We start from the raw sequence: 18,062 nt of genomic DNA, 5'->3' as shown, positions 1-18,062 counted from the left end.
TTGTAGCATATCGTGATTAGAATAGAGACACGCTGTGGGAATACTTGACTGAATTTTAGCTTGTCATTAATTGTTACACATTGGGAACATATCTTCTTAACGTATATTTCTCTATATTTCTGTGGTTTTGCGTTTATTTTGGCAGTGCATATATATTCTTAGGTCAAAATGAAGTACTAAATTTAGCTGAAATAACAAACATAATCAACGTAATATTAATAATCATTAATATTTCCATAACATACATGTTATAAAAGAGAGTATTTGTACAATAATTGCTGCCGTTGCTTACTGGTTGACATGGGGGACAGAGACAGGGACATATCTAGGTAATGGCCTACAAAAGACTGCATGGGCCTATATATACTTGTAACACTGCAGGAGCTATCACACAAATCATAATGGTGTCTCTGTATTTTAAAGTGTTTTGGCCCAAAGACACTTGCTTCAATAGCTAGAAGAGCAGCCAGGTATTGTTTTTAACCTTCTGACTTAACTAATCAGGAATCTATTTTGACCACCTCCAATTTTTAAGGCATAATAAAATGCCTAAACTTGCACTAATGTGTTTAGGGTGGAGTAATCATTAACTTGGAATAATAATTTCTGTCAGTTTTTTAAATGACCATAAAATTGCAATTGTTAAAAAACGTCAGTTTGAATAACTGTTTTCCCCCAACCTATAATTTGACTGGCTGGTTACTTTTAGAGAAGAACAAAATTACATGTCATAGAAACTGACACTTGTCCTAAAGCTGGAGTGAAAATTTGATGCCACTGTCAGCAATAGTAAAACTACATGACAGCATCCAGAACCTTCTGATGGTCTGGGTTACTTACAGTTATTTGGTCATTAGATGTAAGCTTGATGCCCTCTTTGTGCCAGGTTACTTTAGGCTTGGGTCTCCCTCGTGCAGCACAGTCCAGCTTGAGTGTTCTGTCTTCAAAAGCAGAGCGCATAGGGTCTTCCTCTGACTTGCGCCCCTTCCAGCGAGGCGCCTGACCATCTGTGGGAGGGACAGGATGACACTGTACAGTATACCCATGCACATCTCCAACTCCACTTATTGGAAGTACAAAATACTTGGATATTTGCCATATGCAGTTTGTGATTCTCAAACTTAACTTGTCAGTTAGAGAGCAATGCTAATGCATTGATTATCAACAGCTAGGTACTTTCCAAGTAATATATTTTTGGTTTTTTTTCAGCCACAAAAATATGAAAGTGTGATTTTTATAAAAAAAAGCACATAACTTCTGTTTCTGTGAGATGTGTTCAGGTGGCACTAACCTCCTTGTTTCAGTGAGATGTGTTCAGGTGGCACTAACCTCCCTGTTTCACTGAGACGTGTTCAGGTAGCACTAACCTCCCTGTCTCAGTGAGATGTGTTCAGGTGGCACTAACCTCCCTGTTTCAGTGAGATGTGTTCAAGTGGCACTAACCTCCCTGTTTCTGTGAGATGTGTTCAGGTGGCACTAACCTCCCTGTTTCAGTGACATGTGTCCAGGTGGCACTAACCTCCTTGTTTCAGTGAGATGTGTTCAGGTGGCACTAACCTCCTTGTTTCAGTGAGATGTGTTCAGGTAGCAATAACCTCCCTGTTTCAGTGAGATGTGTTCAGGTGGTACTAACCTCCCTGTTTCAGTGACATGTGTTCATGTAGCACTAACCTCCCTTTTTCTGTGAAATGTGTTCAGGTGGCACTAACCTCCTTGTTTCAGTGAGATGTGTTCAGGTAGCAATAACCTCCCTGTTTCAGTGAGATGTGTTCAGGTGGTACTAACCTCCCTGTTTCAGTGACATGTGTTCATGTAGCACTAACCTCCCTTTTTCTGTGAAATGTGTTCAGGTGGCACTAACCTCCCTGTTTCAGTGACGTGTTCAGGTAGCACTAACCTCCCTTTTTCTGTGAGATGTGTTCAGGTAGCAATAACCTCCCTGTTTCTGTGAGATGTGTTCAGGTAGCACTAACCTCCCTTTTTCTGTGAGATGTGTTCAGGTAGCAATAACCTCCCTGTTTCTGTGAGATGTGTTCAGGTGGCACTAACCTCCCTTTTTCTGTGAGATGTGTTCAGGTGGCACTAACCTCCCTGTTTCTGTGAGATGTGTTCAGGTGGCACTAACCTCCCTGTTTCTGTGAGATGTGTTCAGGTGTTACTAACCTCCCTGTTTCTGTGAGATGTGTTCAGGTGGCACTAACCTCCCTGTTTCTGTGAGATGTGTTCAGGAAGCACTTACCTCCCTGTTTCTGTGAGATGTGTTCAGGTGGCACTAACCTCCTTGTTTCAGTGAGATGTGTTCAGGTGGCACTAACCTCCCTGTTTCACTGAGACGTGTTCAGGTAGCACTAACCTCCCTGTCTCAGTGAGATGTGTTCAGGTGGCACTAACCTCCCTGATTCAGTGAGATGTGTTCAGGTGTTACTAACCTCCCTGTTTCTGTGAAATGTGTTCAGGTGGCACTAACCTCCCTGTTTCTATGAGATGTGTTCAGGTGGCACTAACCTCCCTGTTTCTGTGAGATGTGTTCAGGTGTTACTAACCTCCCTGTTTCTGTGAAATGTGTTCAGGTGGCACCAACCTCCCTGTTTCAGTGACATGTGTCCAGGTGGCACTGACCTCCTTGTTTCAGTGAGATGTGTTCAGGTAGCAATAACCTCCCTGTTTCAGTGAGATGTGTTCAGGTGGTACTAACCTCCCTGTTTCAGTGACATGTGTTCATGTACCACTAACCTCCCTTTTTCTGTGAGATGTGTTCAGGTGGCACTAACCTCCCTGTTTCAGTGACGTGTTCAGGTAGCACTAACCTCCCTTTTTCTGTGAGATGTGTTCAAGTAGCAATAACCTCCCTGTTTCTGTGAGATGTGTTCAGGTAGCACTAACCTCCCTTTTTCTGTGAGATGTGTTCAGGTAGCAATAACCTCCCTGTTTCTGTGAGATGTGTTCAGGTGGCACTAACCTCCCTTTTTCTGTGAGATGTGTTCAGGTGGCACTAACCTCCCTGTTTCTGTGAGATGTGTTCAGGTGGCACTAACCTCCCTGTTTCTGTGAGATGTGTTCAGGTGTTACTAACCTCCCTGTTTCTGTGAGATGTGTTCAGGTGGCACTAACCTCCCTGTTTCAGTGAGATGTGTTCAGGTGGCACTAACCTCCCTGTTTCTGTGAGATGTGTTCAGGAAGCACTTACCTCCCTGTTTCTGTGAGATGTGTTCAGGTGGCACTAACCTCCCTGTTTCAGTGAGATGTGTTCAGGTGGCAGTAACCTCCCTGTTTCAGTGACATGTGTTCAGGTGGCAGTAACCTCCCTGTTTCAGTGACATGTGTTCAGGTGGCACTAACCTCCCTGTTTCAGTGAGATGTGTTCAGGTGGCACTAACCTCCCTGTTTCAGTGAGATGTGTTCAGGTGGCAGTAACCTCCCTGTTTCAGTGAGATGTGTTCAGGTGGCACTAACCTCCCTGTTTCAGTGAGATGTGTTCAGGTGGCACTAACCTCCCTGTTTCAGTGACGTGTTCAGGTAGCACTAACCTCCCTGTTTCAGTGACGTGTTCAGGTGGCACTAACCTCCCTGTTTCAGTGACGTGTTCAGGTGGCACTAACCTCCCTGTTTCAGTGACGTGTTCAGGTGGCACTAACCTCCCTGTTTCTGTGACGTGTTCAGGTGGCACTAACTTCCCTGTTTCAGTGACGTGTTCAGGTGGCACTAACCTCCCTGTTTCAGTGAGATGTGTTCAGGTGGCACTAACCTCCCTGTTTCAGTGACGTGTTCAGGTAGCACTAACCTCCCTGTTTCAGTGACGTGTTCAGGTAGCACTAACCTCCTTGTTTCAGTGACGTGTTCAGGTGGCACTAACCTCCCTGTTTCAGTGACGTGTTCAGGTGGCACTAACCTCCCTGTTTCAGTGACGTGTTCAGGTAGCACTAACCTCCCTGTTTCAGTGAGATGTGTTCAGGTAGCACTAACCTCCCTGTTTCTGTGAGATGTGTTCAGGTAGCACTAACCTCCCTGTTTCTGTAAGTCGTTTTCAGGTAGCAGTAACCTCCCTGTTTCAGTGAGACGTGTTCAGGTAGCACTAACCTCCCTGTTTCAGTGACGTGTTCAGGTAGCACTTACCTCCCTGTTTCTGTGAGATGTGTTCAGGTAGCACTAACCTCCCTGTTTCAGTGACGTGTTCAGGTAGCACTAACCTCCCTGTTTCAGTGAGATGTGTTCAGGTAGCACTAACCTCCCTGTTTCAGTGACGTGTTCAGGTAGCACTAACCTCCCTGTTTCAGTGACGTGTTGAGGTAGCACTAACCTCCCTGTTTCTGTGAAATGTGTTCAGGTAGCACTAACCTCCCTGTTTCAGTGACGTGTTCAGGTGGCACTAACCTCCCTGTTTCAGTGACGTGTTCAGGTGGCACTAACCTCCCTGTTTCAGTGACGTGTTCAGGTAGCACTAACCTCCCTGTTTCAGTGAGATGTGTTCAGGTAGCACTAACCTCCCTGTTTCAGTGACGTGTTGAGGTAGCACTAACCTCCCTGTTTCTGTGAAATGTGTTCAGGTAGCACTAACCTCCCTGTTTCAGTGACCTGTTCAGGTGGCACTAACCTCCCTGTTTCAGTGACGTGTTCAGGTGGCACTAACCTCCCTGTTTCAGTGACGTGTTCAGGTAGCACTAACCTCCCTGTTTCAGTGAGATGTGTTCAGGTAGCACTAACCTCCCTGTTTCTGTGAGATGTGTTCAGGTAGCAATAACCTCCCTGTTTCAGTGAGACGTGTTCAGGTAGCACTAACCTCCCTGTTTCAGTGACGTGTTCAGGTGGCACTAACCTCCCTGTTTCAGTGACGTGTTCAGGTGGCACTAACCTCCCTGTGTCAGTGACGTGTTCAGGTGGCACTAACCTCCCTGTTTCAGTGACGTGTTCAGGTGGCACTAACTTCCCTGTTTCAGTGACGTGTTCAGGTGGCACTAACCTCCCTGTTTCAGTGAGATGTGTTCAGGTGGCACTAACCTCCCTGTTTCAGTGACGTGTTCAGGTAGCACTAACCTCCCTGTTTCAGTGACGTGTTCAGGTAGCACTAACCTCCCTGTTTCAGTGACGTGTTCAGGTGGCACTAACCTCCCTGTTTCAGTGACGTGTTCAGGTGGCACTAACCTCCCTGTGTCAGTGACGTGTTCAGGTGGCACTAACCTCCCTGTGTCAGTGACGTGTTCAGGTGGCACTAACCTCCCTGTTTCAGTGACGTGTTCAGGTGGCACTAACCTCCCTGTGTCAGTGACGTGTTCAGGTAGCACTAACTTCCCTGTTTCAGTGACGTGTTCAGGTGGCACTAACCTCCCTGTTTCAGTGAGATGTGTTCAGGTGGCACTAACCTCCCTGTTTCAGTGACGTGTTCAGGTAGCACTAACCTCCCTGTTTCAGTGACGTGTTCAGGTAGCACTAACCTCCCTGTTTCAGTGACGTGTTCAGGTGGCACTAACCTCCCTGTTCCAGTGACGTGTTCAGGTGGCACTAACCTCCCTGTTTCAGTGACGTGTTCAGGTAGCACTAACCTCCCTGTTTCAGTGAGATGTGTTCAGGTAGCACTAACCTCCCTGTTTCTGTGAGATGTGTTCAGGTAGCACTAACCTCCCTGTTTCTGTAAGTCGTTTTCAGGTAGCACTAACCTCCCTGTTTCAGTGAGATGTGTTCAGGTAGCACTAACCTCCCTGTTTCAGTGACGTGTTCAGGTAGCACTAACCTCCCTGTTTCTGTGAGATGTGTTCAGGTAGCAATAACCTCCCTGTTTCTGTGAGACGTGTTCGTTAGCACTAACCTCCCTGTTTCAGTGAGACGTGTTCAGGTAGCACTAACCTCCCTGTTTCTGTGAAATGTGTTCAGGTAGCACTAACCTCCCTGTTTCTGTGAGATGTGTTCAGGTAGCACTAACCTCCCTGTTTCTGTGACGTGTTCAGGTAGCACTAACCTCCCTGTTTCAGTGAGATGTGTTCAGGTAGCACTAACCTCCCTGTTTCAGTGACGTGTTCAGGTAGCACCAACCTCCCTGTTTCAGTGACGTGTTCAGGTAGCACTAACCTCCCTGTTTCTGTGACGTGTTCAGGTAGCACTAACCTCCCTGTTTCTGTGAAATGTGTTCAGGTAGCACTAACCTCCCTGTTTCTGTGAGATGTGTTCAGGTAGCACTAACCTCCCTGTTTCTGTGACGTGTTCAGGTAGCACTAACCTCCCTGTTTCAGTGAGATGTGTTCAGGTAGCACTAACCTCCCGGTTTCAGTGACGTGTTCAGGTAGCACCAACCTCCCTGTTTCAGTGAAGTGTTCAGGTAGCACTAACCTCCCTGTTTCTGTGACGTGTTCAGGTAGCACTAACCTCCCTGTTTCTGTGACGTGTTCAGGTAGCACTAACCTCCCTGTTTCTGTGAGATGTGTTCAGGTAGCAATAACCTCCCTGTTTCAGTGACGTGTTCAGGTAGCACTAACCTCCCTGTTTCAGTGACGTGTTCAGGTAACAGATGTCAGATGTGTTCAGGTTGTATAAATCACCCTGGTCAAATCAGATGTGTTCAGGAGGTACCAAACGTCATGTTCAAGTGAAATGTGTAGCTTTGTGCTTACCTTTCTTGTTCTTCCTCTTCTTGGCAGCAACACCAAACATACATATAGCCAGAATGACTGTTAGAGCAATGACACTGCTGCATTTCATGTTGGGGTTTGTTTGTGGTTACTTGGAGCTAGGATCTGGTCATAATTTGAGCCACCTGAAAACATGACACACAGTGTGTTCAATACTGTTCATATACTGACACATACAATAGTAAAAGCAACACAACCCTTTCCAAAGCCACAAGAAATGTTTTGTCAATTTTACAAATTTGACTGTATCATGAGAATGTGTTTATGAATCACTATCAAATAATGATGATACCAGGTGCTTGCGAAAAAGTGAGCGCTAAACTGTCGCTATGGTAGCACCCGTCACAAACACATGCAAATAGGGCTGGGACAGTTAACTCGGGTACCCGGGTCGGGAGGGTACTGAGTAGGACCCGGGTACCCACAGGACTATCCTGACCCGTGGTTAGTCATGTGACATATAGTTTAATGACAAAAATTATCTAGAACTCTATGGTTACACTACAAGTCACTAATGTTCGCATTTCTTTCTTACGATGCACCCATTCCTTCTGACTTTTCATATGGTTGAATAAAGATATAACTTAAGTCAACTTCAGTGTATGCATGACCAGATCATTTAATACATGTATCTAAATACGTTTTGCAAGTGCTGTGGTAAAAAAAAATTCCCAATCGGACATTTTGTATTTCTTAAGACCTACAGTGGGTACCCGGATAGGGTTGGGTAATAGGGAGGTGGGTACCCAGGTACCCGGGTACTAAGTTTGGACTCATCCTAGCCCTACATGCAAAGGCAAATCAATAGTTCGCCTAAAAAAAACTACAGGAACATATGGTACAAGTCAAAATATGGAAATTGCATCGGACACCCTTTTGGACTCTGATGCCTCAAATTTGGAAATGTCCTCCACATGTCAACTACAAAACTTTTTAAAAGCTTTACTGAGGCCTTGAATTAAACATATTTTGAACAAGAGTCGAATGATGCTCATACATCATGTACACAAATAAACTTCAGAGTTTTGAATTCTGCGAATAATTTTCTGTTTTGTGATATCATCCATTTTAGGAGCAAACTAGGATCCTCGTTTATATAGCTATTCTGGTCATTTTACTAAATCACCATTCATAGCATTATTCTGTGTATGTTTTTAACTCTATCAGATATTTACTTGGAAAATTCAATAAATTGTGATCACATGTAATCACCAATGATTATCTGAAATGTCTCTAAACACCCCAGAATCGTTTAGCATGTTTTAGCATGTTTTAGATTTCTAATATGCCGAAGTTAACTCTCCATCACATTGGTTAGTGTTCACAAAATCTTCTCATATGCCGGTCATGAGACACCTTTTACAATGTATCATATTTCATACTCAGCTGCAATACATACATCACTGAATTCCTCACACGTTACTAGTTTTAATACATTTTTCATTTTATTTTAGAGGTGAAAGGCTGCTGGCTACAGAAATAGTGACACAAAATGCAGAACTAATACATATCTCAAATAACTGGTTACATCACAGTTATTTTAGTTATTTTGAAGTAGTATTTATCAAGTTGTGTTTATGTACCAGAAGGTTTGGAATAACTCCCCAGTATCATACTTTAATACATGCTAGTATTCAAAATGACTATCACTCCACTTCAAACTTTGACATGGCTAAACTAACCTATTTTCGTTACTCTTCATTGACCCTGGCTGCCCAAAAAGTTGTTCACGGTGACAGTGCTATTTACAAGTTGCATGAAGTCAGGACAACCCCGATCTGTAACTATGTACACCATAAACATGATGATTTACTATGGAATTGAGCCTTCTAACACAACCTTACTGCCAACAGAACCACCCTGTAGTATTGCTGAAAACTGACATGTGTAAGATGAGTTGGCATTTTACAACACAAAGTGTCGGAGAGACTGCTCTTTTTTATGAGCTATGATCGTGTGGCTCTGACACAGTCATTCGTGTCTGTTTTACATAATTGTGTTTCATGTTTAATATACTGTTGTTATGATAACTAATTTAAACAATTCTACTGGTTTATCGGCAGGCATTGTCATATGTATAGATGCATAGTCTATCCATATATAAATGTTTTTATACGTTTTTTGTTTGAAAATGCATGTTAATTTTGAGACATTGAATGAATTAGTTACTGGATTTCAATTTCATTTTGACCAATCAGAAACATGCATTTAAAATATGTCACTGTCAAACTTAAAATAAGAGGTATCAAAATTAATATGACGACCTCAAATTTCAAACAGTAGGATTATCACCAAGTGCCTGTGCAAGTATCATCAAGTGACGAGAGATGTTTGTGAGCCTTTATGGTCTTCGGACAAGGGCAGAATTTTCTGGATGTAATTTGAACAGAAACAATTTAAATCAAGCAACAGAACAGGAAGGAGTATCAGTGGCATATATGCTTAGATTTGGCTGGTTTGAATCATGAAGATCAAAGCAGTGTTTTGTCACATCACTGTTTGTGCTAAACCTGTGACACACCCTATGTCGTTGACCTTAACATGGGAATAATTGTGGGTGAGGTCATGTGGACTTTCAACTATGCACCTGCCAAACCCTTACATGAGATCCAACCAAACCTTCCTTTGAAGGCCAATTGGCTCATCTTCCGATTCGTTCTGTCTGATCTTCAACAAATCCTCCTCCCAAATAGGCTCATAGAGAGTCACTATGTCCAACCCTGGTTTCCCCAGTATCCCCAGAAAGACACTGTTCACACCAGCAAACTCTTGGTCCTGTGCTACATGCTGAAAGGACACTTAAACGTGTCTGACGAAGATGGCGATGAATATCGGTCACAAAAATGTACATCATATATTGTCATGAATAAAGTGGGTCTTTTTCACACATTTCTAATGTTTTTTATTACTGTTATTATCATTTGTTTCATGGCAAAAATTACTAAACATTCAACTAAAACTTTTAGGGCTATAAATATAATCATTTGTATGCAAATGATATGCCATGGTTAAAGTGTTATCATCTCATGATTACACCAACATTTAAGGTTAAGGTCTTGAATGTCAAAATTATCACCAAAACCCTCCAATAATGTTCAGACATTGAATGTATACAGTTCCGATGGGTTATCAAGGCCATATCTTATAATATGCAACCAAAACTATTTAGAGCAAATATGTTAATAGCCATTTCTAACTACACATATACAATACTGTCTGCATATACTGACACACCACATCACTGTCTGCACATACTGACACACCCTCACAACACTGTCTGCACATACTGACACACCTTCAGAAAACTGCATATACTGACACACGACATCACTGTCTGCATATACTGACACACTCACAACATTGTCTGCACATACTGACACACCTTCAGAAAACTGCTTATACTGACACCCCACATCACTGTCTGCATATACTGACACCCTCACAACACTGTATACATATACTGACACACCCTCACAACACTGTATACATATACTGACACCCTCACAACACTGTATACATATACTGACACACTCTCACAACACTGTATACATATACTGACACACCCTCACAACACTGTGTACATATACTCACACACCCTCACAACCCTGTATACATATACTCACACACTCACAACACTGTATACATATACTGACACACTCACAACACTGTATATATATATACTGACACACCCTCACAACACTGTAAACATATACTGACACACCCTCACAACACTGTATACATATACTGACACACCCTCACAACACTGTATACATATACTGACACACCCTCACAACACTGTGTACATATACTGACACACCCTCACAACACTGTATACATATACTGACACACCCTCATAACACTGTATACATATACTGACACACCCTCACAACACTGTATACATATACTGACACACCCTCACAACACTGTATACATATACTGACACACTGACAACACTGTATACATTTACTGACACACTCACAACACTGTGTTCATATACTGACACACCCTCACAACACTGTGTACATTTACTGACACCCTCACAACACTGTGTTCATATACTGACACACCCTCACAACACTGTGTACATATACTGACACACCCTCACAACACTGTATACATATACTGACACACCTTCACAACACTGTATACATATACTGACACACTCACAACACTGTGTACATTTACTGACACCCTCACAACACTGTGTTCATATACTGACACACCCTCATAACACTGTATACATATACTGACACACCCTCACAACACTGTATACATATACTGACACACCCTCACAACACTATACATATACTGACACACCCTCACAACACTGTATACATATACTGACACACTGACAACACTGTATACATATACTGACACACTCACAACACTGTGTTCATATACTGACACACCCTCACAACACTGTGTACATTTACTGACACCCTCACAACACTGTGTTCATATACTGACACACCCTCACAACACTGTGTACATATACTGACACACCCTCACAACACTGTATACATATACTGACACAGTCACAACACTGTGTTCATATACTGACACACCCTCACAACACTGTGTTCATATACTGACACACCCTCACAACACTGTGTACATATACTGACACACCCTCACAACACTGTATACATATACTGACACACCCTCACAACATTTAATACATATACTGACACACCCTCACAACACTGTGTTCATATACTGACACACCCTCACAACACTGTGTACATATACTGACACACCCTCACAACACTGTGTACATATACTGACACACCCTCATAACACTGTTTACATATACTGACACACTGACAACACTGTATACATATACTGACACACTCACAACACTGTGTTCATATACTGACACACCCTCACAACACTGTGTACATTTACTGACACACCCTTACAACACTGTATACATATACTGACACACCTTCACAACACTGTATACATATACTGACACACCCTCACAACACTGTGTACATATACTGACACACCCTCACAACACTGTGTTCATATACTGACACACCCTCACAACACTGTGTACATATACTGACACACCCTCACAACACTGTATACATATACTGACACACCCTCACAACACTGTATACATATACTGACACACCCTCACAACACTGTGTTCATATACTGACACACCCTCACAACACTGTGTACATATACTGACACACCCTCACAACACTGTGTACATATACTGACACACCCTCATAACACTGTATACATATACTGACACACCCTCACAACACTCTATACATATACTGACACACCCTCACAACACTGTGCACATATACTGACACACCCTCACAACACTGTATACATATACTGAAACACTCACAACACTGTGTACATACTGACATATTTAACACAACTTTCAGGGAAAGAATACATTACTGCTCTCCCCAAGTAATGTGCCCAAAGTTCAAGGAATCCTCTATGTGAATAGAAAGTGTTCTTTTTCCAACAGGATCCCTAAATTTATCTTTACTCTGAGGAGTGTTTTGTACTGTCTTCTCCGAATATGATAGGGATATTTCACAAGCTAGATACATTAGTCCAGTTCAGAACAATGTGCGTATTATTTTGAAGTATTTGTTTGAGCGGTATTCTGATGATGAAGCCGACCTCCTGTTGACCTGATACACTACATATGTGTGCATCAACATAGCCTACCCTGCTGTCAGAACCATTACACAGACAGAAAGCTTGTATCAGTCTCCACCACATCTGGCCATCAGCCCTGCTGGCAGGAAGGAGTCTACGCCTCCACACCTGCCTCACACCCTTAGTTGGATCAGTCCACAAAGCATTCTTTGCATATGGTCCTGTCCATAAATGAAACAGGGGTAGAGGCAATTTTAAGTCTTCCAAAAAGATTATGAGCCATCCATGTTGAGTGATGAACTGCCCACCTGCCATGGCCCCATCAAACATAGTTGACAACTGGACAGAAAGGGAGGGAGGAAAGGGGTACAAACAAACCTTCATGCAATAAACCAACAACTTCAAAAACTTACGATTGTTTGTAATTCTTATTTCTTTATATCCCGCCACAGATTAAATGGCCATGTTTACATGTGTCCTCTCTAATTTTGGTTGTTTCTTGAGACACTTCAGGAAATTATCAGGACTTGAAACAGCAGTCACATCCATATATTTCAAATAAATTGGACATTCCCTCTGCAATACTTGTTGTGGTGAGTAGAGCATGAAATACACAGAATAGTTGTGCTGGCTACAGTTCCAGACCCCAGCAGCAGTACATATGCATCCAAGCCGGACACCACCACTCATCTCAGTCTCTAGGAACTGTCTACTTACATCTTGAAAATCTATGACTTAATTCCATGGTTCATGAAACAATTTTGCCAGAAGAGCAGTTACTTAGAAAAACTTCAATCCTATATTTACAGAATTCTTAGTCGTGCAGTTTCTCCTCCCTTCATAAATAGTGTTGCTTTTGATGAGGTATCCTAATATAATATAAGAAATAGGGATGTCAGGTAGTAATCAAAACATAGTGACAAAAGCAATTAGCCATAATTACCATCGCTGTAATAACCAAATGAATCTCTGGCCACAGTTACATGTATCTGTTGGGTGCCTAGGGGTCCTAAGCCTTGCATAACAATGTTGTAGGGCTGCTGAGCTGGATGTGAGGAGAGATGCCCTGCAGATTGGACCCCTGGGGCGAGCTGCCCTGGCAGGGATGGGTCCCTGTAGTCTGCATTGTGTGGACAGTGTTACATAATGTTACCTTTATCAACCTGCCATGTGGGACAACCACAAAGCCTCAAACAGAACACAGCCTCTAAGTTTGTTTTTTACCGGGGAGCCAGGTGACTCCTAGCATAAATATTTTAGGGGCCAAATGCAAGGAGCCAGAGTGACTCAGTGAGAATTTGAGACAGGACATATGGTTGCAGGGGTTTCATTGTGTCAAGTATAAAGATGGGCATTTAATTGTACATTAAATAATAATATGAATATTTCCTTTTTCGTACAATATTATTTTAGAATTGGGTACACCTGGCAAAACATCTACAGTGCCAGGTACCCCTGGCAAAACATCTACGGTGCCAGGTACCCCTGTCAAAACATCTACAGTGCCAGGTACACCTGTCAAACATCTACAGTGCCAGGTACACCTGTCAAAACATCTACAGTGCCAGGTACACCTGTCAAAACATCTACAGTGCCAGGTACACCTGTCAAAACATCTACGGTGCCAGGTACCCCTGTCAAAACATCTACGGTGCCAGGTACCCCTGTCAAAACATCTACGGTGCCAGGTACCCCTGTCAAAACATCTACAATGCCAGGTACACCTGGCAAAACATCTACAGTGCCAGGTACCCCTGTCCACACAAAACTATTCAATCCACAATGATTCCCGAGCGACAGTCATTGTATTATTTTCAGTTTCAAAATCAGCTTATTTTTTATATCATTGACAGACTGTTACACATTTATTTCTTATGTCATTGACAGACTGTTACAAACTCTGGATTTAGTGTCTTTTTACAACTTATTTTATTGTGAATATGTCAGATTGTGAAAATGTAATTACTGACAGTTTCAAAAATGATTATTAATAATATTACTGGTAAACTAGGAAAACAAACACCAGTTTGCACATTTTCTAACTGGTTTTGGAATTCTCATGAAACTGTGCCGAGTTATCCAAGTAATTGGTACGGGTTTACAAATGGATACACTTCAGGTCCAATAGACACTGGATCAGCAGGGTCTACAAATGGATACACTTCAGGTTCAATAGACACTGAATCAGCAGGGTCTACAAATGGATACACTTCAGGTTCAATAGACACTGAATCAGCAGGGTCTACAAATGGATAAACCTCAGGTTCAATAGACACTGGATCAGCAGGGTTTACAAATGGATACACTTCAGGTTCAATAGACAGTGGATCAGCAGGGTCTACAAATGGATACACTTCAGGTTCAAAAGACACTGGATCAGCAGGGTTTACAAATGGATAAACCTCAGGTTCAATAGACACTGGATCAGCAGGGTCTACAAATGGATACACTTCAGGTTCAATAGACACTGGATCAGCAGGGTCTACAAATGGATAAGCAGGGTTTACAAATGGATAAACCTCAGGTTCAATAGACACTGGATCAGCAGGGTCTACAAATGGATACACTTCAGGTTCAATAGACACTGGATCAGCAGGGTCTACAAATGGATACACTTCAGGTTCAATAGACACTTGATCAGCAGGGTCTACAAATGGATACACTTCAGGTTCAATAGACACTGGATCAACAGGGTCTACAAATGGAAAAACCTCAGGTTCAATAGACACTGGATCAGCAGGATCTACAAATGGATACACTTCAGGTTCAATAGACACTGGATCAGCAGGGTCTACAAATGGATACATTAAAATAGTAAATGAACACAAAACTGATTTAAATCTATTCTTCCCTGAAAAAATATACTATGTGCTGATAGCAGAAGTGATGAGTGATGTGGTATCCACTTAGTTTTCAATAAATTGACTTCGAAGACAGAGATTTTCGAATCTGTGACAAGCAATCTTTATACACATGTTTGTATGTTAATTCCCTTCTATACAAGACAGCCAAATGATTTAACAAGGGAGATACTCTCTAAGCAATACTTCAACAGTCCTCCTTAGTGCCTTAAGCTGCAGCCTTGACTTCCAAATACCCACCACTGTTATCATCCTTTCTTTATGTTTAACCCCCTGGATGCAAGAGGGACATACATGTCCCTCCTGTTCAACTCTCACTTTGAAGTGAAAAAAAATTCAACATACATCAAAATACATACACAAATACACTTCATAGTTTTGAATTCTGTGGCAAATTCCCTGGTCTATGCTAGACAAAGCAAAATTACTGAAAATCACCTCTGAAAATTAGGCATATGGTAAATGTCGCCATTTTTTACACATTACTAAATCACCGTTCACAGTGTTATTTACAGTATGTCTAACCACCTCCCTGGTCTAGTGGTAGAGCGTCCGCCCGGAGAGAGGAAGGTCCGGGGTTCGATCCCTGGCCGCATCATACCAAAAGACGTTAAAAGATGGTACTTGATGTTACCCTGTCTGGCGCTCGGCATTAAGGGGCAAAAACAAGAACTGGTCAGCTTGGAGTCAGTATACTGTGTCTGAGTGGGTTATTCTTGTTAAACTGCTAGCACTATAAATCAGCATCAGTCCGGACTAGTACAAGCAGCCACACACACACACGGGCATGCACGTCGCTATATAAGTGCAATAATCTTAGACGCGACGTTAAACCCAATTTCACCTCACCTACAGTATGTCTTGAAATCTAAACTTCCGATATTTACTTAGTTAAATGAATTTCAAAAATAGCATTTTAGTAATCACAGGTATTTGTTTTTTATCAATCACCAATGATCATTCCAAAACATTGGTACACTATAACTGTTTATAATGTTTTGGAAAATACGCAAAAATGTACACTGAAGTGAACTTTGTGCCATATTGGACAGTGTTTACAAAATTACATTTCATGTATGCCCGTTATGAGATGCCGATTACAGCACATATATTTCAAACTCAGCTGCGATACACTCCTTGAATTTCAAAAACTTTTTACAATCAAATGGCAAATGGTCCTTATCACCAATACAAAGTGTTTAGATGAAATCAAGCAAAATAAATTAAGTAAATTAATCTGAGACAAGATGAAGAGAAATAATCACATAATAATGAACAAATACATGTCCAATATTGAAAATTATTTTTTTTGTTTTGAAATATTCTTTTGGGTATTTGATCATGTAATATTGATGCCAAACAGGTGCATGTCTTGTCCAATTAAGAGACATGGTAAAATTATCTAATTGTTTATCTATTCAAGACATTATTTACATGGTAAAAACAGTCATTTTATGTAGTGTCGAAAAAGCATATAATTCTGTTTTACACATTGAGATTTTCTTTACCATGAATAAAAATAAGGTGATATATATATTAATCAAATTACCAATGTTGTCTTTCTCCAATGTCGTCAAAGACATAAAACCAGCCATGATCATACTTTCTTTTAGTTATTCATTACATTAGATGATAAGGCTGTGATCCATTAATAATGGTGCAACATTAGTCAAATGACAGTTACACAATCAGGAGAATGTTGGAATCTAAAGACTACTTTATCTGTTAGATAGGGCCATCCATTTCACTATTACTCCTTTTTTATATAATCATTTTTTATGTTTTGTTTTATACCTTACGTATACAGTTTCAATATCAATCTTTCTGTTGGAATAGTTTGGTTCCTCATGAACAAAAATCATGCATGTATATAATTGTCCTTATCCACATTAAATTCTCACCAAGTGACCTGAGTTACAATGAACTAGTGGTAAGTATAGAAGAGTTATGCCCCCTTTTCTTTGTATATGTGTAACCATTCTGTCGTCTTGACGTAATATAGGAAAATCACTTTTCATCATTTACGCCAAGGTAATTTTTCAGATCTTTGGAAAATGTGCAGCAGTAAAATAACTCGGCATCCAGCAGGTTAACAGACTGCATCAAAAGCAAACACAGGGCTCAATGTACCTCACAGAATAGCACCAAATGTCAAGCTGTGTTGATGTCATATCAACTAGCAATATCATGATCTAATCTAAATACTATATTGTTAGGGGACCAGTCAGAAGACATGATTCTCAAAATGTCATGGTAGAATTAACATTAAGCCTAATATACAAAGAACTGAGTGCTTTATAGACTTTCCATACTAATCCAATTGTTTCTTCTTTATAATGAGGATGTGGCCTGGGATAGCTAATGAGGGACAAAACAGTTCAAACTATTAAATACAACACAGATACAAAATTGAATGTGCCGCTACTCTCACTGTCAACAGTGACTTCTCCTTGCATTATCTGTGTGTTTATTGCAAGTCTCTCAGTCTGGACCGAGCAAAGCCCTCAGCTGAATAAAATAATAGCATATGTTTGATTTTTTTAGGTTTCCAAAATGAACACAGTAGTCCCTCTATTTATTTTGAAAAAGCAGCAAAAGTTCTAATATTCTCCTTCTTCAGGATAACACTTTTCTGAAGGCGGTGTTGCTATGGTAACTTGGGCACTTCATAAAATAAAAACAATCAGAAGGGCAATGTCTGCAGTTTTGAGAGAACAGCTGGAGAAAGGATCATGCCCAGCTGATGTGCAGGAGGGGATGGAGTAAAGCTTCCAAGGCATGTTTATTGCTTGTAGAATAACATCAAACTTGCAATATTAGGAAACGTTATTTGGCTATTTGAAACATTTGACCAATGTGTCCAAAACAGCAGTCGTCAGTCAGTTGCAGTCAAAACACTGGACTATCCTAAAGGGCTGCACCAGGACACTGAGAATAACTGGTGAGAATGGCT

General features: G+C 41.4%; 2 protein-coding genes across 10 annotated transcripts in view; both read right to left on the bottom strand.

Annotated features, from left to right (window-relative positions):
* LOC124112116 (leucine-rich repeats and immunoglobulin-like domains protein 1) overlaps window positions 1–18,062 on the bottom strand; it is a 148,373-nt gene that overhangs the window by 29,149 nt on the left and 101,162 nt on the right. For 7 of the 9 annotated variants that reach the window (XM_048386939.1, XM_048386955.1, XM_048386934.1 and 4 more), the window contains 2 exons: window positions 6,600–6,742; window positions 841–1,007 (listed from right to left, as the gene is read on the bottom strand). In XM_048386939.1, coding sequence (XP_048242896.1) covers window positions 841–1,007; window positions 6,600–6,687 — 255 coding nt within the window. In that variant the 5' untranslated portion in view covers window positions 6,688–6,742. Of the gene's footprint in view, window positions 1–840; window positions 1,008–6,599; window positions 6,743–12,661; window positions 12,683–13,191; window positions 13,216–18,062 lie in introns of those variants that run through there. The other 2 variants (XM_048386962.1, XM_046472092.2) reach the window with 2 other exon arrangements.
* LOC124112120 (cytadherence high molecular weight protein 1-like) lies at window positions 13,258–16,704 on the bottom strand. Its single transcript, XM_046472099.2, has 3 exons — window positions 16,659–16,704; window positions 14,361–15,039; window positions 13,258–13,411 (listed from the first exon to the last, which is right to left on the bottom strand). The coding sequence occupies exons 1-3, from the start codon at window positions 16,702–16,704 to the stop codon at window positions 13,258–13,260; spliced, it is 879 nt and encodes a 292-aa protein (XP_046328055.2).

This window comes from Haliotis rufescens, unplaced genomic scaffold (assembly GCF_023055435.1).
Source record: "Haliotis rufescens isolate VD_foot unplaced genomic scaffold, xgHalRufe1.0.p SCAF_10, whole genome shotgun sequence".
Taxonomy (NCBI): Eukaryota; Metazoa; Mollusca; class Gastropoda; order Lepetellida; family Haliotidae; genus Haliotis; species Haliotis rufescens.
Note: the sequence above shows the minus strand (reverse complement) of the source record. Positions and strands in the feature narration are given on the sequence as shown.

Coding starts and splice junctions, on each gene's coding strand:
- LOC124112120 (XM_046472099.2), bottom strand. CDS start 16,704: ATGGCTGGTTTTATGTCTTTGACGACATTGGAGAAAGACAACATTG. Junction 15,040..16,658: donor ATTGGAGAAAGACAACATTG/GTAATTTGATTA, acceptor ATCCATTTGTAG/ACCCTGCTGATCCAGTGTCT. Junction 13,412..14,360: donor GTGTCTATTGGACCTGAAGT/GTATCCATTTGT, acceptor CCCACATGGCAG/GTTGATAAAGGTAACATTAT.